Raw genomic sequence first — 21,811 nt, forward strand, 5'->3', positions numbered from 1 at the left:
GCAACTGAGTGGTTAAAGTCTCTTGTAGCCAACTTGACAGTTTAAGTTCTCTCCCAGGACCCATACAGTGGAAAGAGAAAACCAACTCCTAAAAGTTGTCATCTGGCTTCCACACACATGTGTACGTGAGCACACACGAGCACGCACACACACACACACACACACATACACCACCCCCACCCCCACCAGAACATATGAGGTGGGCAGTCCAAGTTTCCTGCTTGGCCCCCACAGCAGTGTAACAGGTGTGGATCTAGGTATCTCTTTTTCCTTTTTATGCTTTCATTTTAAGTGTGTGAGTGTTTTGCCTTGAATGTATGTCTGTGTATCACACGTATGCAGTGCCTGTGCGTGCCAGAGGGGTCGTCAGATCCCCTGAAGTGGGAGTTAGAGATGGTTGTGAGTCACCATGTGGGTACCGGGAATAGAACCCTAGCCCTCTGGAAGAGCAGCCAGTGCTCTTACCCGATGAGTCATCTTTTCTGGCCTGGGGTCTCTTGAAGCTGTGGCTCATCCTCAGCTCCTTTTGTGACCGTCTCTGGTTAAGCAGCACAGGGTCCCGGCCATGTTTGGGTCCTTGGGTCCCCTTGAGATCTTGCTGGCTGGGTCAGGCTTGCTTGCGTGAGGGACGGACCTTCAGGGGAGACCAAGAAACTGCAAACGCCTGGATTAAAGGGGTTTGCTGAGGTAGTGCAGATGGCCTGAGGGAGGCAGAGTTTAAAGGAACTGATTGTAATTCAGGACTGGGTGTAGAAGGCAAAGACTGTGGGCCTGAGAGTTTAAGAATTTTGGTTTTGTGTGTGTAGTTGGAAAAGCAACCTACTTAAACGCTTATTGTAAAAAGAAAAAGTGTGAAGGATTTAGAAGTAAATCCCCAAGTTGCTAGGACGAATCCCTGACAAGCCTTGGAGAGCCAGATGCTGTTCCCTGGCAAGCCCACACACAGATCGAGGGGTGACCGGTGAGCGCTAAGACAGGCCTAACCATGGGTGGCTGAGAGCTGAACCCAGGTGTGGTCATTTGAGTTAGGCCATTGGCATGTGTTTGCTGCTGAAAACTTCTATGTAAATTTAGGTTTGGTAAAGATGATACGAGGGAAAGTTCAATGGAGCCAAGGGTGGGGCTTAAGCTGTCCAGAGACTGAAGCCCTGAGTCCACCAGAGCTCTGATCCCCCGCCTGCTGGTGCTGTGCCCCTGGTGGACAGGTAAATGGGCCAGGCTCGTTTCTCCATCTCAAATTCCACTGGGCCCCAACTTTTCCATCGCCGGAATGGTCTAACCCTCTGTGAAAAAGATGTGCTGTTTATCGTGTATTTTGAGATAGGCTCTCACTATGTAGCCCAGGCTGGCCTCTAACTCCCTGAGCTCCTCTGCTTCCACTTCCCAAGGGCTGGTATTAAAGTTGTGCATCACCATTCTTGACCTTTAAGAAAGAAAGAAAAAAAAAAGCGTTATTTTGTGGGGGGGAGGGGAAAGATGTTCTCGGGTGCTGGAAAAGGCCCAAAATGGACACCAAATCCCCCTGGAGCCAGAATGACAGGCAGTTATGAGCCATGAGTTCTAGGGACTGACCTCAACCTTTGAGGGAACAGCAACTCCTCTGAGTGGCAGATGTCCCTCTGGCTTGTATGTAGGTCCTGTGGGTGGGATTCAAGTCCTCGTGTCTGTGTGTCAAGGACTGTACCCACTGAGGAGTCTCGCCATCCCTGTGCATTTGATCGTGGTGATTTATTAATGTATTTGTGAACATTAATTGTACCCGTGTCACTGATTGACTGAGAAATGATAAGCTATGGCAGGGACAGCCGGTCTTTCCTGAAGTGCCTGAGGTCTCCTGGTGCTTGGGAAGTAAAGACTGGGCTTCTGAAGTCCCTGCGGCCAGACCTCCTCCTCATGAGGCAGAGACGGGATGTGGGCGCTCTCGGGCCTTGCTACCTGTTAGAATCTAAGTGGTCCGAGACAGTGATGCATCGGTCTGTTGCTTTGCAGGGACCGTGAAGGTGAAGAGTTCAAACATCCAGGTGGGAGATCTCATCCTTGTGGAAAAGGTGAGTGGAGGCTGGAAGCTTCTCAGGGTCTGGGCATAGGTGGGAGCGGTCCATGGCTGGGTCCAGCCCTGGCTGTGCTGCCGAAAAGAAACCCTGGGATGCCGGCAAACATCTCTGCCCTGCGAAGAAAACCCCTATCCCCTGAGACAAACACAGAAAGATTTCCCAACATACCTGTGCTCTGGGGTGCTCGTAATTATAAACACAGGATAGGTCCGATTTTCTGCCTGCTGTGTTTGTTGGGGGTGGGTTCAGGAAGAAAAAATCCCCACTTAATCAAATGTCTTTTCTACAAGACAGCTTGGCACAATGACACTTAAAAATATTTACTGAATTCACCTTTGTGGATCCGTTAACCTGCATGTCCTGGCTCATGATGGCCGCCAACCGTTCTGTGTAGAACAGGGCTGGAGAGTGACGAGCATGGCAGAGTCTGTGTTGACATTTGTCACTTGAACTAACGTTGACTTACTGAGTCTTTTTGGAAGGTGGGAGGTTTGGGGGTTGGGGTGGAAAGCCTGGGGATGATATTTGGTCAGAAAAAAAGATGCTGTCTTAACCTGCTTCTGTAAGAATTATGGGGGGGGGAATGCATTTGTTAGCTGGTTAAGCAGTTACTCAAGGTTAACTTAAGGGAAACAGGAATGCCTGGGGTCAGAGCCCTGTCTACTGTCAGATTCCTTCTTACCACGGCCACACAGGGCTGTTGCCCCCATCTCAAACCCCGTGTATTTGTTTCTGTTTATTTATTACTTGTTTCTGAAAAAAGGTCTTACTGTATAGATGAGGGAACCCACATACCTGCCTGCCTCTGCTGGGATGAAAGGCCTACACGCCACATCTGGCTTTCCCTCTTTATTTTGAGACTGGCCTTAGTTACTTCTCACAACTGTACTTCCTTATGTCCAACTGCAAGCCAAACAAGAGGACAGGGAGAATGGTTAGCCACACAAAAATAAGAACCCAAGTTTGGTTCCTGACATCCATGCAAAAAAAGAGCTGGGTGTGGTGGCACATACTTCTAATCCCAGCACTGGGGAGACAGAACCAGGCAGATCCCTGGGCTCACTGGCCAGTCACTTGGCAAGTTTTAGGCCAGTGTCAGATCCAGTCTCAAAAAAAACAAGGACCTCTGTCCTCCACGCAAATACACGCACACCCACAAATGTACATATACTCTCATGCATACGTGCACACCCACACACATAGGAAGAGAAAAGCCCAGTTCGGAGCGGGGCTGAGGTGGTAGAGAGTGCTCACGTCTGCCTTCAGTGCCCATAGCTGGGGTGTGTAGGGTGGGGCCAGCTCTGGCTACAGGTTCAGGAGGCAAAGGCAGGACTCTGGGAACCCCCGGAACCCAGATGACTCATTGTTGGTGGTTGGAAAGTGCTTAAGAGTGTGCAGGATCCTGCAGACTCCAGACAAGGCAGCCCTGAGCTTAGCCATGACGGAGGCTGGGACGAGACCCCACTGTGGCCGCCACACTGACGGGGTTCCTTTCATTTCCCAGAACCAGCGGGTCCCTGCTGACATGATTTTCCTGAGGACGTCGGAGAAAAATGGTAAGCATCTGATGGACACAGACAGCGACCTTTCCACTGATAATCCGGCAGTGTCGTTGTTTGGAAATGTCACCCAGGCGAGCCAGAATGTCTCTGTAGAGGGGTCCTTCACCGTTAGAAGTGTATTGGGTACTTGTAGGTCCATGAGATTTTATCATTAAAAACACAGACTACTTGGCTGGGGGTCCCCGATTTAATCCCAGCACTTGGGAGGCAGAGGCAGGCAGATCTCTGCGAGTTAGAGGCCAGAAAAACTACATAAGTTCCGGGCCAATGAGGGGCTACATAGTAAGACCATGTCTCAAACGAATGAACAGCCTCTCCCCCCAAACTAACAAAACAGCAAAACACAGAAGGGTTGGTTGGTGACATGGCTCAGCAGAAGGCATTTGTCTCCCAGCCTGTAGCCTGGTGTCTGGGACCCTCATCATAGGAGAAGAGAACCAGCCCCATGCAGGTTGCCCTCCAGACCACGTACGTGCCTGTACGCCCCCACGGAATAAAACAAAAGAAGCAAAGAGATGTCATAGAGATTTAAGAAAAAACAGCACAGTAAAGCCGGGTGTGCTGATTCATGCCTGTAATCCCAGCTTCCAGAGACTGAGGCAGGCGGATTGCATGGATTGGAGGCCAGCCTGGCTCAGTAGTGAGGCCTTATGTCAAAAACAAAAACAAAAACACCCCAAAAATCACACCGGAAACCTACATGGCTATTTGTGTTCGGCCTCAATGTGTGGAAGTTTTTTGTACTCCCCAGGATTCTCCTGTCTCGGTCTCTGTTCCTGGAATATGAAGGCAGGGAGTACAGCATGCCCTACCTACCGCATCCCGTTTTACACGGGTTCTGGGGATCTGAACCTGGATCTTCACCTTCACAGGGCAAGCACAATAAAATGAAACCCTCTCCCCAGCCCGGGGGCTTGGAAGTGTGACCTGCATGTCAGTGAGAGTCAGTGACCTGGACTCACTTCCTGTCTGACCCGCTGTCCCAGAGCTTATGACACAACTGAGGTTTATGTCCCTAGAATGTGCAAGCCTGTCTTCGTCAGTGTCCCTTACAGGACCAGAGTGTTTCAGGCTTGAGATTTTACGTATGAAACAAAGCTTTATTGTACAGGGTTTTTGGGATGTGACTCAGTTTGTAGAGTGCTTTCCCAGCATGCCCCAGGCCCTGGGTTCCATCCCCAGCTCAGCATAAAACTAGGCACGTGACGCACCTGTCAGCCCAGCACTCAGGAAGCAGAGGCAGGAGAATCAGAAGTTCCAGGCCAGTCTGGGATATTTGAGACTCTAAATCAGTTAGTCATCGATCAGTCATGTTGGATTTTGAAGCATCATGGATTTCGGGGTTCTGCAGGGGTTTACTCTGCAGTGAGAGCAGGCCCTGGCATGGTTTTTCCAGTAGCCATGCCCAGCAACCATGGCTTGGCTTTTTAGCCCTTGTATATCCCTGGAGGGTAATCTTTCTGTCTCCATTCCTACACCTCGGGAACGTGAGCCTCAGAGATACCAAGTCAGTAATCGACAAACTTTGGAACCAAATCCAAAGCTCCTAAGAAGGGTCTGGAAACTCTTGTGCCCCAGCCTAGGAATGGTCAAGGAGTGACTGTCTCTGTGTTGGCTACTGTCCTGTCACTCTGCTGGACTGTTACAGTGGTCTCACTTTTTATACACATAAGGGCAGATGATGGCTCAGCAAAGTCAAGGGCCTAACCCTAGACCCTACAGTGAGTGGTCGAGTGAGGATTTGAACCCAGACCTTGTAGAGGAAGCGGAAAGTGGAGATTTATTTTCCCTGTAAGTCACTGGCCATTTGATGGGCCATTTCTTCAAGGACCAGAGCAGACAGTGTCCTGGAGCTGCTGAGGGAATTAACATTCCATACTTGAATTACAGACATCAGACCGTGCCCAACTCTCTCTGCAGGGTCTTGCTTCTTACGCACGGACCAGCTGGATGGAGAGACGGACTGGAAGCTCCGGCTGCCGGTGGCCTGCACACAGCGGCTCCCCACGGCCGCCGTGAGTAGCTTTTCTCAAAGAGCTGCCTGCTGGCCACTGAGTCACAGCTGGTTTTCACACTCAGATGTACTTAGAGGCCAGAGTCCCCGTCCGGTGGTGATGGGGGGTGGGGGGCAGTGGCGTGTGAAGGGGGCTGGTGGGGAACTGGAGAGCCTTGAGCCTGCGTTGGTTGGTTCACTTACCTGGTTGTACCAAAGGCAGCCCCAATCCCATATGAGGTCTGAGCGTACCGAGGGTGACCCTGCCGGTGTGCTGGATTGGCAGGGAAGGCCTTTTCTTCTTCTAGGGGCATCTATAGCAGTGGTTCCCACCCTCCCTACCGCTGCGACCCTTTAATACATCACGTCGTGGTGACCCCCAGCCATAAAATTATTTCCTTGCTACTTCATAACTGTAATGTTGCTATTGCTATGAAATGTAATGCAAGTGTCTGATATGTAGGCTGCCCTCTGTTTGACCCCTGAAAGGGGTCGCAACCCCCAAGTTGAGAACTGCCGAGGCGGCACTTACTCAGGTCCTGTTCTGCAGGTGTGGTGGTTTGAACAAGACCGGCCCCTCTAAGCTCATCTATATGAAGGCCTAGTCATCACGGAGTGGCACAACTTGAGAAGGAGTAGGAGGCATGCCCTTGTTGGAAAAAGTGTGTCACAGGCGGTGGGCTTTGAGGTTTTAAAATCCCATGCAAGGCTCAGTCTCCCCCTCTCAGCCTTCGTGGGTTGGGATGGCAGCTCTCGGCCACCTCTCCAGCAGCGTGTGTGCCACCGTGCTGTCCCCATGGCGATCATGGACTAGCCCTCTGAGACTGTAAGCAGGCCCCCAGTGAAATGATTTCATCTTATAAGAGTTGCTTTGGTCGTGGTGTCTCTTCACAGCAGGGAACAGTGACTAAGGTATCAGCCTTGCCATTGTCCCCAGCCACAGGCACTGTCTCTGCTCTGACCTTGGCGGCCACCCCTCTGACTGCTGGCTCCTGGCTCAAGTGTATGTCTGCCTGCCTTGGATTGGTACTTCCTCTAGCAAGATGCTCTTTCCCAGGGGTCATCCTGGCAGGCCCATCACATAGGCTCTGCACAAGTGTCTCTCCAGCCTATAGGCACTTGTATGGATTTTGTTTTTTTTTTTTTCTTCCCTTTGTTCATGCTGGGAATAAACCTAGAACCTTGCACACAGTAGGTAATTGAGTTACCATTGAGCTGCATCCCACATTTCCTGATCACTCTTACCTGGCATCCTCTCCCTCCCCATTTCTAGGTAGTGCCCCTACCAGTGGTCACCAACAGGCATGTACATTTCTGTGTCCTAGAACATAAACCTAGGTGGCCACAGAGCGAAGCCCCTGTCCAGAGGCTTGGCCCAGCAGCTGGCTAAACTTAGTTAGTTTGTTTGTTTCTCTCTCTCTCTCTTTTGAGACAGGATTTCTCTGTGCAGCCTTGGCTGTCATGGACTGGCTTTGTAGACCAGGCTGGCCTGGAACTCACAGTGATCTGCCTGCCTCTGCCTCTCTTGAGTGCTGAGATTAAAGGCGTTTGCCACAACACGCAGCTTAAATTTATTTCTTACTTTTAATTTTAATGTATGTGTGTATGCGTGTGGGTCCACATGTCTGAAGGTCATAGAACAACTTGTGGGCATTAGTTTTTACTCTCTACCATGCCAGTTGGTCCCAGGGATCAAACTCGAGTGGTTGGGGTTAGGGTTAGGATCGGCTGTGAGAGCCTTTACATACTGGGCCATCTCAATGCCCCGTGTCAGATATAGATGGCCAGAGACCAGCTTTCCCTTAGCATCTGGAATGGCGAAGTGGAATGCCATTCTTCCTGGGCTCGGAGTGGAGAGGAGGCGTGGGCAGGTGCAAGTTCCGTGTGTGTCATCAGCACGACGATAAACATGTCCCTCACACTCACCGGCCAGAGACGTCCTTTTCTGTAGTTCATTTTAGAACGAGAAACCCCAGAATGGTTCTGGCCATGGTCCAAGAGCCCTGACAGCCTCTTCTGCTTGGGAGAGAGTTAATCCAAGGGTGGGACTCTGTTCTTCTCTTATGGGCCTGTGTTTTATTTCCTGGTAGGAGTTTCCCCAGAGAAAGGAATCTGACCCTCAGAATGATGGGGAGGTTCAGGTACCAGAGTCGGAAGCTAAGATGGCAGAGGGTTCCACAGCCTTGGCTCAGAAGTGTCTTCTGGTTTAATAGACACTCATTTTTTTGGCCCAGGCCTGGGGTGGTGCCATTAAAAATAGATAAGATACTGTTGACTTTGCAGTTGGGGAGACAGTAATTGCCTTATTGGGGTTAGGAGAGCAAGAGGAGCAGGTTTTTTTTTTCTTGTGTGTGTGGCTGATTTGTTTGTTTGTTTTAAGAGTAAAAGTATTCTATCAGAGCAAAGAAATCTACCGGGACAACCTTCCCCAGCAACTCCTGGCTCTAAAGCAAATGGAGCTGTGTAGAAAGCCCTGGAGAGTGGGAAGTCCTGCTCCCCAGCCTCTGTCCCAGGCCTTATCTGTTCCAGAGGGGATTCTGTAAAGGAGGTGCTGATCTTTCCAGATCTTTCTCAGGCTTAGCATGTGAGCCTTCCGACCCATGGATGATGGTTTATGGAGATAGGACCCTGCTACTCTGACTTTCCCCTGCTCAGAGTGCAAGGAAATCTGCAGGTCTTTCCTTATCAGTGCTGAGATCCGCAGTGCCTCCTGGACACTGCAGCCTGCCTGAGGGCTGCCAGTGGCCTTCTCTAGCTCTCAGGGCCTTCTCATGCCAGTCCCCAGTCTGCTTGAAGCCCTGGTTATTTGTGGAACTATTTACTTTTTTTCTTTTTTTTTTTTTTTTTTACTGTTTTGAGACAGGACTGCAATTTGTGGCCCAGGCCAGCCTCAAACTGCTGATCCTTCTGCCTCTGCCTCCTAATTGCGGGGGTGACAGGTATGTGCACATGACCAGTCTGCAGTCACTCAAATTGTGATGTAGATCATTAAAAATTCTTATTTCTTTGCATCCACAGACCTCTTATAACCAGGCAGCTCGGTATGTTTACTCTTTTGTTTTGTTTGTTTGTGAAGCCAGGGCCCCACATGTCTAGGTGCCGCACTGGGCTATATGCCAAGCGTTTTGAAGTAAGGTTTCTCGGGCTGGGGTGTGCTCAGTGGGTAGACTACTCACCTGGCATTCGTGAAGCCTGGATTAGTCCCCAGTATCACATAACAGGACATGGTGGCCCGCTCCTTAGTCCCAGCACACAGGAGGTGGAGGTAGGAGTTCAAGGTCATCGTTGGCCTAACCCGTGAGTTGAAGGTCAGCCTGGGCTATGTGAGGTCCTGTCTCTAAACACACAAGCAAATAAATAAAGATCTGTTTAGTAGGAGAACCCTTGTTTGCCTTTTCCCCGTAAACCATTTCCGTATCCCCTTGAAATAGCAAGTGAGGGGGAGGTAGGAAGACACTTTTCAAGGAACAAGAGTCAGGGTAGCCCTGGGTGGGGCGCTTGCACATGCGTGATGCCCCAGAGCCGGTGACCTGAGCTCAATCTGGGCACCCACACAGTAGGAGGAAGGGAGTGCCCTCTGACCTCTGCATGTGCACTCGGTACATATATACTTGTTCACAGAGGTGAATAAAGTGTGGGGAAAAAAAGTCAAAATAAGTAGAGCAAAGAGAGGGAGAGGCTGTATTAGATGAACACGTGTGAGGGGGAGGTGGGCACAGTGAGGCGGTGCCCTTTGTCAGGGAGCCTCCACTGCAGGGCAGCTGTGGGACCTGGCCCTCCCCACGTCTTATCTTATTGTAGTACTTTGCTCTGCAGTGGTGGGTACGGTCACATCCCAGGTAAGGGTGCGCAGGCCAAGTGCAGTGGTGATGGCCCTGTGAAGGAGCTGAGATGCCGTCTTGCACCAGATGTTTCAAGGCCATAGCTGCCATGGGCAGGTGATTGCCCAGTGAGCAAAGCTACAAGAGCGAGCAAGGCTACAAGAGCAATCAGTGGATGGTTTCTGAGTATGTGGGGCCGTGCCTGTGGATAGTGAGTGATTGACCAAGGCCAGGAAACTTGAGCTCTCAAAGCAGATCCTGTTACTCTGTAGCAAAAGCTTGAGAAAATGAAGTTAAGATAATGGCTCAGCGGTGAAGCTCTTGCTGTCATTCTTTACATTTCTAGGACCCACAGGGAGGAAGGAGAGAATCAGCTCCTGCAGGTGGTCACTGAGTGAGTGTGTGTGTGTGTGTGTGTGTGAGAGAGAGAGAGAGGTGTCTCCCACCTAAAGACACAACACAAATAAGAGAATACATTTAGTAAATTAACTCTTCCCCTTGGAGAGTGGCTGCTTCTCCTGCCTTTTCTCCCTGCCTGCCCCCAGGCCCCCATATTCTTTGTTTTACAGGGGCAGGGCTGCCCCTCCCTGTCCCTGTCGTTTCCGGTAGCCATCTTCTCCACGCTGCAGCTCTGTGCACTGGGGTGAGACACCCAGGCCATCTGCCCTGCCCGTTCTCTGCAGTGTAACCTGTGCTGGGTGGATGAAGTCAGCAGGTGTCCACACAGGGAATGTGCGGTTTGTACACCACAGCTTCTCCCTAAGGGAGGAGTTTTGAGGGTCTGTTTAGGAAGTCACAATACGTTTGCTTTTGAAACCTTGGCTCCAGACTGCTGTTTTTAACCGTGCGTTTTCCCTCTGGAATAGGACCTCCTGCAGATCCGCTCTTATGTGTACGCTGAAGAGCCCAACATCGACATTCACAATTTCCTGGGGACTTTCACCAGGGTGAGTGGACCTGAGCTCTGGCTTAGTGTGTGGCCGTGACGGTGCCCCAGGCTGGTGCACACTGCTGCATCCGTCTGAGGCTCCTTGCCAGAGCCCCACCTTGAAGGCTGATGGATGGACGGCTTCTCGGTGGGGACAGTAACAGCTAGAGTGTTCTTCCAGTTCTGAGCCCGAGTTCTAGAGCAGCAGGTGTTGTCATCCAACCCCTGTCTTCTCCAGGCAGACGGGGCCTCTTCTGTCTTGCAGATCCTCTCTGCGTGTGTCAGCATGTCCCTAGAAACCCAGTACTGAGGCAGGAGGACTGCTGTGAGTTCATGGCCAGCCCGTCAAAATGGACAGCCCAAACGACAATGAAATCAAGCCCTACCTGCCAGCTTTGAATTTGAGCTCTTTTCAGATCTTTTATAACAGAAAGTATATTTGAATTTGCTATTTTTAGAATATAAAGTTAAAATCCACCTGTGGAACAGAAGTTAAATACCCTGTGTTACCGCTTTCTTTTTTTGAGACAGGGTTTCTCTGTGTAGCCCTGGAGGCCTGGAACTCACTCTGTAGACCAGACTGGTCTCAACTCATAGAGATCTGCCTGCCTCTGCCTCCCTAATGCTGGGATTAAAGGCACAGGCCACCACCACCTGGCTGCAAAAATAAATCTTAAAAAAAAATAGGGAAGTATACAAATCAACTTGGGTTAGTTCCGTACAAAACCCTGCAATTTCTGGTGCTGGAAACCAAACCCAGTTCTTCCTGAATGCTCAGCAAGCACTGTATCACCAAGCCACGCCCCCACCATAAAACTGCCTCTGGGTCTAAGTCTGGATGGCCCTGACTTATGACCCTTCTGCCTCAGCCTGCCACCTAACTTACGTATGTATGTATCTGTACATGTGTGTGTATGTGTGCGGTGTATTTGTGTGATGTTAAAGATGGAACCCAGGCCCTTGTGTATGTCAGTAGACCTCTACTACCCCCAAAAGCCCCAAACCAAATCTGCCATTTTGTAGAAAGGGTTTGAACCCTGTTAGACATTGGTGTCTTTGGGCCTCGGAAAGTGAGAGACGACTGTCAGTGAATGTGTGTGTTTGGTCTTTTCAGGAAGACAGTGACCCTCCAATCAGCGAGAGTCTGAGCATCGAGAACACGCTGTGGGCTGGCACCGTCATAGCGTCAGGTGAGACCTGGCTAAGGAATGTGGGAGCCATTGAACAGGGAAGACAGCTCTTCTGGAATTAGAATCATCACCCCGTCAGCTGGGAAAATGAGCTGTCAGTCAAATGGAGTTGCCCATTTGCTCTAGCATTTCTGGGGCCTGAAGTGACATCTGACTGTGTCTTAGACACGACATCAGATTGTGTCTCGGACACTTGCATACACGTGCAGCCCATGGGCCTTCTGCAGCATCCACCCTGGAAATGGCCCATAACCATCACTTCAGTTGACATCACAGTGCCAGAAATTGAAGTGGTGTGCATGATCTGGCTGGAAGCCATGTCCACGGGGGCTGTTCTCTTTTCAGGGACTATCCACCCTGGGGTAGAGGCAGGAGAGTACCAGGAAGGCAGGGTCTCTGTGTTGAAAACAGCAGAGGGAGGTGGGAATTGTCTTAGTTTGGGTTTTGTTGATGTTTCGTCAAAACACTCTTTGTAAGAGTGAACCATAGGACAGAGTCTATCCTGGGCCATTTTGAGATCTCATTTGCAAATGTAATCAATCTAAATCGTTTTACGTTAGCCTCAGGCAGACTCTTTGGACAAGGGCAAAAAGCAGCCATATTCTTCACCAAAATATCACAAGAATGATCTAGGCAGAATACGAAAATCTTCTCCTTTGAAGCCTCCTGTGCCAGGTCCCACAGGTCCAGTCACCTTCAGCTTTCCATGTTCCTACTAGGATGGCCCATTAAGCCCTGGTTAAAGCATTCACTGATGTCCTAACCCACAGTCCCCAAATCCACATCCTCCAAACAAAGGCATGCCAGGCCTATCACAGCACTCCTGGTACCAGCTTCTGTCTTAGTTTGGGTCTTATTGTTGCCAAGAGACACCTTGACCAAGGCAGTTCTTATAAAGAAAAACATTTAATCGGGGCTGGCTTACAGTTCCGGAAGTTTAGTCCTTTATCTTACTGGGAATCATGGCAGCACGCAGGCAGACTTGGTGTTGGAGGAGTCAAGAGTTTTACATCTTGGTCTGAAGGCAACAGAAGAGGACTAGATTCCATACTGGACAGAACTTGAGTATCTGAGGCCTCAAAGCCTGCCCCTACAGTGGCACACTTTCCCCAACAAGGCCAGACCTACTCCCAGCAAGGCCACACCTACTACAACAAGGCCACACCTCCTAATAGTGCCATTCCCTATGAGCCAAGCGTTCTGACACATGAGTCTCTGGGGGCCATTCCTATTCAGACCACCACAGACGAGACGGCTTTGATACTGATTTCTGGAGTGACTATGAGCAGAGGGGCCCGTGAGCCAGGCCTGGTCTGCAGCAGCAAGGATTTATACTGGCTGCATGAAGCCTGGCGTTGGGTGCTGCTGGGTGTCACCTGCTCTCAGCGGCACCCAGACTGTAGTTATCATATCTACAGAGGAAGGACCTGAGCTCCAAGAGGTCAGAGCCACATAGTGGGTCAACTTCCTCAGAGGTCAGGGCTGCATAGTGGGCCAGCTCTCTGCGAGTCAGGGCCACATAGTAGGCCAACTCTTAGAGGCTAGGGTGTAAGAGTCAAAGGCAGAATGAGGAACAGAGCTCAGGTTGTCATCTTGGGGTGGGTGGGAGGGGACAGTTGTTTCAATGTGTGGGGTGCTGCAGTGTGGACAGAGTGTCTGATTATGTTGCATTCTAATCCCAGGACAACTCTCCTTTACTCACAAAGGGCTATTTTCCCTGCTCATCACCCCTCACCCGTTTCTCTAGGTCGATGTTTCTCATAGCTGTGGTATAAAGACAGGTGGGGATTCCGTGACTTTGGCAGTGACCAGACATGTACGGTGTGCTCAGAGCAGGATGCAGAGACCAGCACCTCTGGGGACAAGTGTCTCTTCCCTTGCCATCATCTGCTTGTGTTTGCACCACACTCGGCAAGGCCCTCAATTTCCCTGAAGTGAGAGGTTGGTCCTGCGGAGTCTGTCCTCCCTGGGCCTCCCAGGCCTGGCCACGGTGCCGGGGCCTGCGGTGCCCTCTGTTTCACAGGGCAAGCAGCAGCCCATGCCCATCCTGCCACCTCCTGTCCGTCTCTCAGTGCCCCTGTGTTCCTAAGAGTTCTGTGCTTTTAGGCCATTCATTGGTAGCTCTTTATTTGTGATTGTGAGACTGGTATGCTTTGATGATTGAAAGTAAGATTCTCTTTCCTTGGAAATTTTTATTTATGTGACTGTGAGCAAATGCCTTTGGAGCCCAAAAGACGACATCCATCCCCTGGAACTGGAGTTACAGGCAGTTGTGAGCTGCCTGACTTAGGTGCTGGGAACAGAACTCAGGTCCTCTGCAAGAGCAGCGGTCTTAACTGACAGTCTCTGCAGCCCTGAGGTTCTCTTTTTACCCTTAACAACCTTAGTTCTCAGGAGCCATGACTGGAGGGCCACCAGTTCAAGCCCAGCCTGGGCTACAGTGAGAACCTGCTTTTAAAAATAAACAAAAATCAGGTGGGGCCTGATGGCGGATACCATCAAGAGGCAGAGGCAGTGGGGTCTCTGTCAGTTTGAGGCCAGCCTGGTCTACATTCAAGGAGAGCCAGAGCCATGTAGAGAGAGACAGAGCCATGTAGAGGAGGTATAGCTTAAAAACACAACAGAAAACTAAAGAAGCAACTGGTGTCATTTCCAAGGCTGCCTGGGGGTTCGGTCATCTTTGTTTCTGCCTCGTCAGTGTTAGTCGTTTTTCTGTCATAGTCCTTATATTTTTCTTACTCATTTTTCAAGTGTTTTTTTTTTTTTTTTTAAGACATTTATTAGGTGAGACCAGACGAGGGTGTCTTATTCCCTGGGCCTGGGAATTGCAGATGGTTGTGAGCTACCATGTTGGTGCTGGGAACTGAATGGGGTTCTCTGAGAGAGCAGCATGTACCACACCGGTGAGTGTGTGGAGGTCAGAGGGAAACTTGGAGGAGTCAGCTTTCTCCTTTCACCGTGTGGGTCCCGGATCAAACTCAGTTCAGCAGAGTTGATGGTAGGGCGCCTTACACCTCTGAGCCATTTCACCTGTCTCTCTGCAGGCCTTTGTTGTGCCTCTGTTTGACACCACGCTGTTACTTGGACACTGAATGTCGAAGACATTTATGCAGCAGGCACTTTACAGAGCTCTGCAACCATTTTCTTCTTCTGGCTTTATAATAAGGAGGCAGCCACACAGAGCACGAAGCTGGGACTTGCATCTCTGGTCACAGAGCTTTCTTTAGTGCCGAGCTCATGGAAGCACTGCCCTATTAGAGCCAGATTGCCGACAGCCCACGTGGCTGTGCTGGAGTACGGGAATGTGTCCTTTGGGTGCTGCTCATTTCTGTCACCCTCTCCCTTGGGCATGAGGAGGGGGGTGGCCCAGGCAGGGCTCTGCACTGTGTAAGAGAGCATGGGGGGCCACATGGCCACCTCAGCTTGTCCCCGGCTGGGGTCCCGCTGTCTAACCACCTGCTCCAGCAACAGGCTGAGAGTGGAGTGCCCTCATTCCCCAAAGCCGGCCATCTGCTGAGTACGATGCTCAGGGCCCTCCTGCTCGGCCATCTGCCGAGCCTCCCGTGTGGAGCCTCATTGTGCGTTCAAGGCAGGCGTGGCCAAGCACGTTAGACTCTGGTCATTGTCCCATCGCAGCCCTGCCACATTGGGGGGCGGGGGGACTCCTCCCAGATGTCTTTAAACCCATTCACAGTGGTGTCCTGATGGGGAGGGGCAGGGAAGGGAGGGGAGGGATTTGCTTTTCCTAGCAGGGAACACGTTGCTCTTCTTCTGACTTTCCCAGTAGGGCCTGCCTCTCCTCACCTTAGACTTACACCCTGGGTGCCTTCAGCTCTGACACCTGTCTCCACACGCTTCCCCTGCCGGGCGGTGCTGCGGCTTCCTCTCCTTGCCTCTATGGAGGCGTTTCTTGCCTTCCTCATCAGGCTCTGAGCATCCGCATTCTCACAGGCCGGGAAAGGGAGTTACACTCAGACAGCACCGTTAAGCGTCCATCACGATAGATGGTACCACCGTGCACACCAGCCGCCAGTGTGTGCAGCCAGGTCCGTTTCCCCTCTTTCTGGCCAATACCAGATGGTGACAGCCTTTCAAAGCGTGGGAAGATGCTCCTGACAGCTTGCTCGGTTGGGTGTTTTCCTACTCACCTTGCTGTTCACATTTCTTCTATAAACTGTTTCCCCTTAGCAGGCGTAAGGTGAGAGGAGGATGGAGGAGGAGGGAAGTTCTGGGGAAGGATTTCCTTCAAGGGGCCAAGTTAGGTAGATATGCAGAAAGCAACCGGGCAAGAGAGTGGGCCAGGGACAGAAGGGAGGTGCTTTTAAGTTTCCATGTAGATGGGAATGTTCTGGTTACTTCTGGATTAGTCCAAGGCTAGTGGCACAAGAGACATGCTCCTATCCCGTGACTCACCTGCCAGGAGAGGAAGCTGCCTTCGCAGGCCAGCCCTGGCCAGAGCTGTAGGTAACGGCAGGAATGCTGTGCCTTCACGGAGGCTCGAAATGGATGCTGGCCCCACGTGGCTAGTGAAGGCTTCTGTGTGTCTGGGAGCTGAGGGTGTTAACTCTGCACCCGCAGAAGTTTCAGCCATCGCCTGGGGGCTTGTGGCACCGCACTGCTCAGTGCCACTTTGGCTCAGCAGCTCCTGGAACTCCCATGCCCTGGCTGTGAGCAGGATGTGAAAAGCGTCCTCAGGCTGGGATGGGCTTGTTTAGAGACCTGCCTCCCTCCCTGCCTCGGTGTTTATGTGGACGTGGTTTCTCTTTTCCAGGCACTGTGGTAGGTGTTGTGCTTTACACGGGCAGAGAACTGCGCAGTGTCATGAATACTTCTGACCCCAGAAGTAAGGTATGTGAGACTCCACGTCCATCCGTGCTGATGATAGGCACCGGTGGTGAGGGACCGGGCTCTAAATCTGTCCTGCACTAGCTGAGTGTCTGTGTGCGCACGTGCGTGCGTGTGTGTGCCTGTGTGTTCCCGTGTGTAGCCACTGCAGGCCTGTGTCCCATCAGCATTTCATCTCACTCCCCTCTTACACACACGATTCTCCCCACCCCCTTGCTTCTCCATCCTTTCAGTCAGAATGTTGCAAGCAGGGTGTGGTGGTGTCTCCCCATTATCCCAAGGCGGAGGTGGGCAGATTGGGAGTTTAGGGCTATCCTTGACTAGAAGAGAGAGGGCTAGCCTGTGTTACAAGAGGCAAGACGGTTTATAAAACAAAACAAAAGTAGAATATTGTAAGGAGGTTTATGGTATCAGTAGCACAGATGGACTATGTTTCTCGGACTTCAGTCAAGTTCACCCCAGCACTGACCTCATCCTGTTGTTGATCGTAGACCGGGATTTTAGGGGTGCGGTGTGGGACTGAGAGTGTAGGACCAGCGTAGGGTCTCAGTGTAGCATGGTACGGACCGTGCAATGAAGAGTTCAGCCCGGCCCAGGGGTCACTTGCTTTTGTGTTTCCAAGTGTGAATCTTAAGTGAGAAGAGACATGGGTGGTGAGGTTCCCCAGTGCGCCCCGGAGGTCTGTTAGGAACTCGGCCACGGTTCCTGCTCACAGGTCCCAGCTGTAAGGGTGGCGCCTCCTCATATCCCACACCTCCCTGGGCGGGAGTGTGGTGTGGTGATGGGGGCCGTACCGAGATCCTCTTTCTGTCCTGGCCGTGGCTGCGCCACCACCGTCTGCACCCTGCGCTTTGTCTCCAGATTGGCCTGTTCGACCTGGAGGTGAACTGCCTTACCAAGATCCTGTTCGGCGCGCTGGTGGTGGTGTCCCTGGTCATGGTGGCGCTGCAGCACTTCGCCGGCCGCTGGTACTTACAGATCATCCGCTTCCTGCTCCTGTTCTCCAACATCATTCCCATCAGGTGAGCTGCGGCGGGGCGGGCTGGGTGGGCTGAGGGAAAGACGCTCCTCTTGACTCACTCAGGGCTTCTGGTCCTGGCAGGATTATAGACCTGTGGTAGGCCCATTGTCTGGCATAGGCAAGGCCCTGGGCACCTTTACCCCCTCAGCTGTGTCACCTGTCCGAGAACCAGTCATTAAAAAGGAGACACTTCCCCTCCAGTGACTCAGTGACTTCCGTCCATGCAGAATGGGTGTGCAGACTGCGATGTCTCCCGCTTCTGGCCGGGGTTCCGGCCGGGGTTCTGACTCCGTGCACACAGCACACACGTGCAGTCCCCGTGCCTTACAGATGCCCCGCTCACCCTCTGCTCTGTCCCCCGCCCAGCTTGCGCGTGAACTTGGACATGGGCAAGATCGTGTACAGCTGGGTGATTCGCAGGGATTCGAAGATCCCCGGCACGGTGGTCCGCTCCAGCACCATCCCTGAACAGCTGGGCAGGATTTCTTACTTACTCACAGACAAGACAGGTGAGCGCCTCTGCGGGAGCAGAGAGGGGCCGCCTGGGATTCCACTGGGCTCCCTCTGGAGGTGGGAGCCGTGGCAGCAGCTGCCTTCCTCACTGTTGGATGAAGAGGGAATGTTCGGTACTGGTGGTGTTGCCGACACACACCTGCTGGACTGCTGCCCGCACAGCCTGCTCCCTGTTCATTCCCGCACGATGCCATCCGAGTCAGAAAGGATTTTTATGCAGGACACAGATCAGAGGGACAAAAGTGTCCCTCAGAGGCACAGAGCCCTGTTAACCCAGGCGGCCTGGCCACGCTCACTGCTCCCTGCTTTACCCCGTGCTGGGCTCCGAGCTGCCCCCTGGTGGTGAATTCAGGGATTGGTGGTGGGAGACCTGACCGAAAGGCTTTCTCTCTGGTAGCTGCAGAGAGTGAGAAGCCAGCACCAGGATGGGGTGGCTGACTGCACTTGGTGCTTTTGTTGCTATAACAAACAAACAAACAAACAAAACAAGAAAGCAAATGTAAAGGAGAAAGGCTGTATTTCAGCCCCTGGCTTCAGCCGTCTCGGTCCATGGCCAGCTAGGTCTGTGCTTTTGGGTCTGTGGGGAGGCAGGTGCACTGTAAGGGTCTAAGGGTGGCGGAGGAGGACAGGCGCTTGCTCATTGGCTGTCAGGAAGCAGGGGGAAAGGTCAAGATGAACTTGAGGTTATGGTTTCATTTCTGTTTCTGTGACAGACCCTGACAGCTTACAGTTCCAGGTCACAGCCCGCCAGGTAGGGGAAGTCAAGGCAGGAACGCTCAAGCCACTAGTCACAGAACATCCGCAGTCAAGATCGGGGAGAGTACATGCTCACACGCTTTCTGCTCAGCTGCTTTCTTCTCTCTTACACTGTTCAGAGCCCCTTGCCTAGGGAATGGTGCCACCCACAGCTGGGCTGGTTCCTCCTATACCGTTTGGTAATCATACAGCCCCCTCAGCCACACCCATGGGCCATCCTGGTCTAGATAATTCCCTATCAAGACTCTCCTCCCTGGTGATTCTAGGTTGTATGAAGTTGACAGATGAAATATCCCATGAGGAGCCTCCGCTGTCTCCCTTCCTGATTCAGCATTAAATCAGCAGTGGCTAATCCACTGATGAAGTTAGTGCCCCCGTGAGCCATCAGCCCTCCACAGTGCCATCAGCTAGGGACCACACCATCCACTCTTGAGCCATTGGGGTCATTTTATTTCTGACCCAAAACACTCATCAAGGTAGCAAAAGCCAGGATCCCGCAAGGAGAGAAACGGGAGGGTCCCAGTACTGGGCCTCTGGCGTGGTCTCTGGGGCCTCTGGCATCATGTGGTCACGTGTCTCTGCTCATCTCTCCGTGTGTGTATCTTCCTGCTCAGTGCAGGCTGATGGGCCCAGTGTATGCCATGTGCTACCCCCTTAAGTCAGGGAACAAGGCCAGCACCTCGATTGGCAGCCCCAGGGAATAGGTACAGTCTTGTCCTCCTGGGAGCTAGGATGCTCTTTTCGGAAGAACAGTGGGTCCCTCTCCTGTCTCTCTGTCAGGGAAGCAGTGAGGCTAGTGTGTGATGCCAACTCTGGGAGAGTGGAAGGAGTGCCCGAGTCTCTTGTGTTCTAGGGACCCTGACCCAGAACGAGATGGTGTTCAAGCGGCTGCACCTGGGCACCGTGGCCTACGGCCTGGACTCCATGGACGAGGTGCAGGGCCACATCTTCAGCATCTACACCCAGGTAAGGCCTTGCCCTCAGCACTTCAGTCAATGGCTGTGCATTATTTTTAGCCCAGGCTGGCCACACACTCACTGCATAGCCACTGGACCTCGAATGCCTCATCCCCTGCCTGTACTTTCCAAATGTTGGGATCACAGGCTTATGTTGTGCTTGGGAATCGAACCCAGGACTTGGTGTGTGCTAGGCAAGCCCTCTACCAACCAAGTGAGAGCCTCAGATCTCCTGAACACTAAAAAAAAAAAAAAAAGGATGTGTTCTCTAGCTTTTCACTTCGTGTGTGTGTGTGTGTGTGTGTGTGTGTGTGTGTGTGTGTGTGTGTGTAGGTATGTATGTATGTTTTTGAGATAGGGTCTCAGTATGTAGACCAGGCTGGCCTCAAACTCACAGAGATCTCCTGCCTCTGCACCCCAAGTGCTGGGATTAAAAGTGTGTGTACCACTTTGCCCAGCCACAGTGTATTTTTAAATAACTTCTGAGATATACTTCATACACCAAAAGTTTCAGTCATGTTCAGCATGATGACTTAGGAGTCATCAGAACTGGCATTTGCTTCATTTGTTTGTTTGAAAGGGTCTCACCGTGTCCCTGGATGCCTGGGACTCACTGGAGTAGCTTGCTGTGATCTTCTGCCTCTGTCTTCCCATGCTGTTGTTCTTCTGTGGGTTCTGGGGACCAGGCCACGCCCTGAGCCACCTGACCCCCCTAGTCTTTAGTGGTGTCTGCACCCCCAAGCCAGATGATCCGGGTCAGAGCTGGAAGCCTGCTTGTCACCCCCACACTCTTTAGCAGGTGAGCCCCGAGACTGCACAGGCCAGAGTAGCTGCGGTGAGCACCGCTGGGGGAGGTTCAGCTCACCCTTGCTCTCCAGAGCTTTGGTGTATGACCCACTGGCGCTCTTTGCCTTTCTCCCTCCCTAGGATGGCCAGCTCAGGGAGTTTTCTGCAGGACAGAGAGCCAACTCTGTGGGTGCTGAATCTGCCTTTGGTTTTCCCTTGGTATTTTTTAAAGTAAGAAGAAATGTGTGTGAGTTAAAGAGTCTGTGGGATGGTACATGGTGTCAGGTGACAAGCTCTTCAATGTGGGAGTGTGCAGCTGTCACGGGCCTGGCAGAGTGATCACCATCAGAGGCTCCGTGATACACGTGCATGCATACGCGAACACACACACACACACGCCTCTACATATATACATACAAATACACACATACAGGCCTCCCTGTATATACACACACATATATACACCCTCCACAAACAGCCCCATAGACCCAAACACAAACACTATACACACACATACTACACACATATACCACACACACAGATAACACTATATACAGACAACATACATATATATACCAAACACACACAACACATACAGACAAACATATTCACCACACACACATAGACACATACACACACACACACACACAAACACACACACATACATATATATACACACCACGCCCCCATACCCACATGCACCCATAAAGTCTCCCGTAGAGACTGATGATGGCGCAGGCTGGTGAAGGTGCTCGCTTCCAAGCCTGTCGATCTGGGTTGGATCCCGAGGGATCCACGTGGTAGAAGGAGAGAATCAGCCCCCCCAGCTGTTCTCCGACTTCCACACATAGCGTGGCGTGCACACTCATGCCTCCCATCTCCAGAAAATAAAAATCAAAATCGTAAAAGTCTGATGTAGTTAGGCTGGGCTCCACCTTACTTTTAGCTGAGGCTAACCTTGAACTTCTGATCCTCTTGCCTCCACTCCTGGGATTACAGGTGTCGGCCCTGCACACCTGGTATGTGTAGCACCGGGGTCAATCCTCAGACTTGATGTGAGTTAGGCTCTACCGGCTGAGCCTCACTGGGCTCCTGTGAGGGAGCCACTGATCCAGTGGAAAGAGGTGGTCCCGAACTCATGCTCACTTCCTCTCCACCTTAGCCGTCTTACCAGGACAGGGGGAAGGTGACGATACAGGAAGGTAGGAAACGGAGGTGATCCATGTCCTCCCCTCGATGCCCAAGGAGCACTTCCCTGCTTGGGGATTGCAGTCTCCGGCAGTTCTGGCTCTCCTGGCCAGGCCTGGGACGTCTCCCAGAGCACAAACCGCCTGGGTCCCCAACAGCAGTGGATGCGCTGGCTTCCAGCGGTCCTGCTGTGCTGCT

General features: G+C 51.9%; 1 protein-coding gene across 5 annotated transcripts in view; it reads left to right on the top strand.

Annotated features, from left to right (window-relative positions):
* Atp9a (ATPase phospholipid transporting 9A (putative)) overlaps window positions 1-21,811 on the top strand; it is a 100,709-nt gene that overhangs the window by 38,167 nt on the left and 40,731 nt on the right. For all 5 annotated transcript variants that reach the window (XM_021634837.2, XM_060382782.1, XM_021634835.2 and 2 more), the window contains exons 5-13: window positions 1,990-2,048; window positions 3,559-3,610; window positions 5,537-5,631; window positions 10,297-10,377; window positions 11,473-11,548; window positions 16,320-16,396; window positions 17,255-17,415; window positions 17,781-17,923; window positions 19,537-19,649. In XM_021634837.2, the coding sequence (XP_021490512.1) occupies window positions 1,990-2,048; window positions 3,559-3,610; window positions 5,537-5,631; window positions 10,297-10,377; window positions 11,473-11,548; window positions 16,320-16,396; window positions 17,255-17,415; window positions 17,781-17,923; window positions 19,537-19,649 (857 nt within the window). The remainder of the gene's footprint in view (window positions 1-1,989; window positions 2,049-3,558; window positions 3,611-5,536; window positions 5,632-10,296; window positions 10,378-11,472; window positions 11,549-16,319; window positions 16,397-17,254; window positions 17,416-17,780; window positions 17,924-19,536; window positions 19,650-21,811) is intronic.

This window comes from Meriones unguiculatus, chromosome 4 (genome assembly GCF_030254825.1).
Source record: "Meriones unguiculatus strain TT.TT164.6M chromosome 4, Bangor_MerUng_6.1, whole genome shotgun sequence".
Classification (NCBI taxonomy): Eukaryota; Metazoa; Chordata; class Mammalia; order Rodentia; family Muridae; genus Meriones; species Meriones unguiculatus.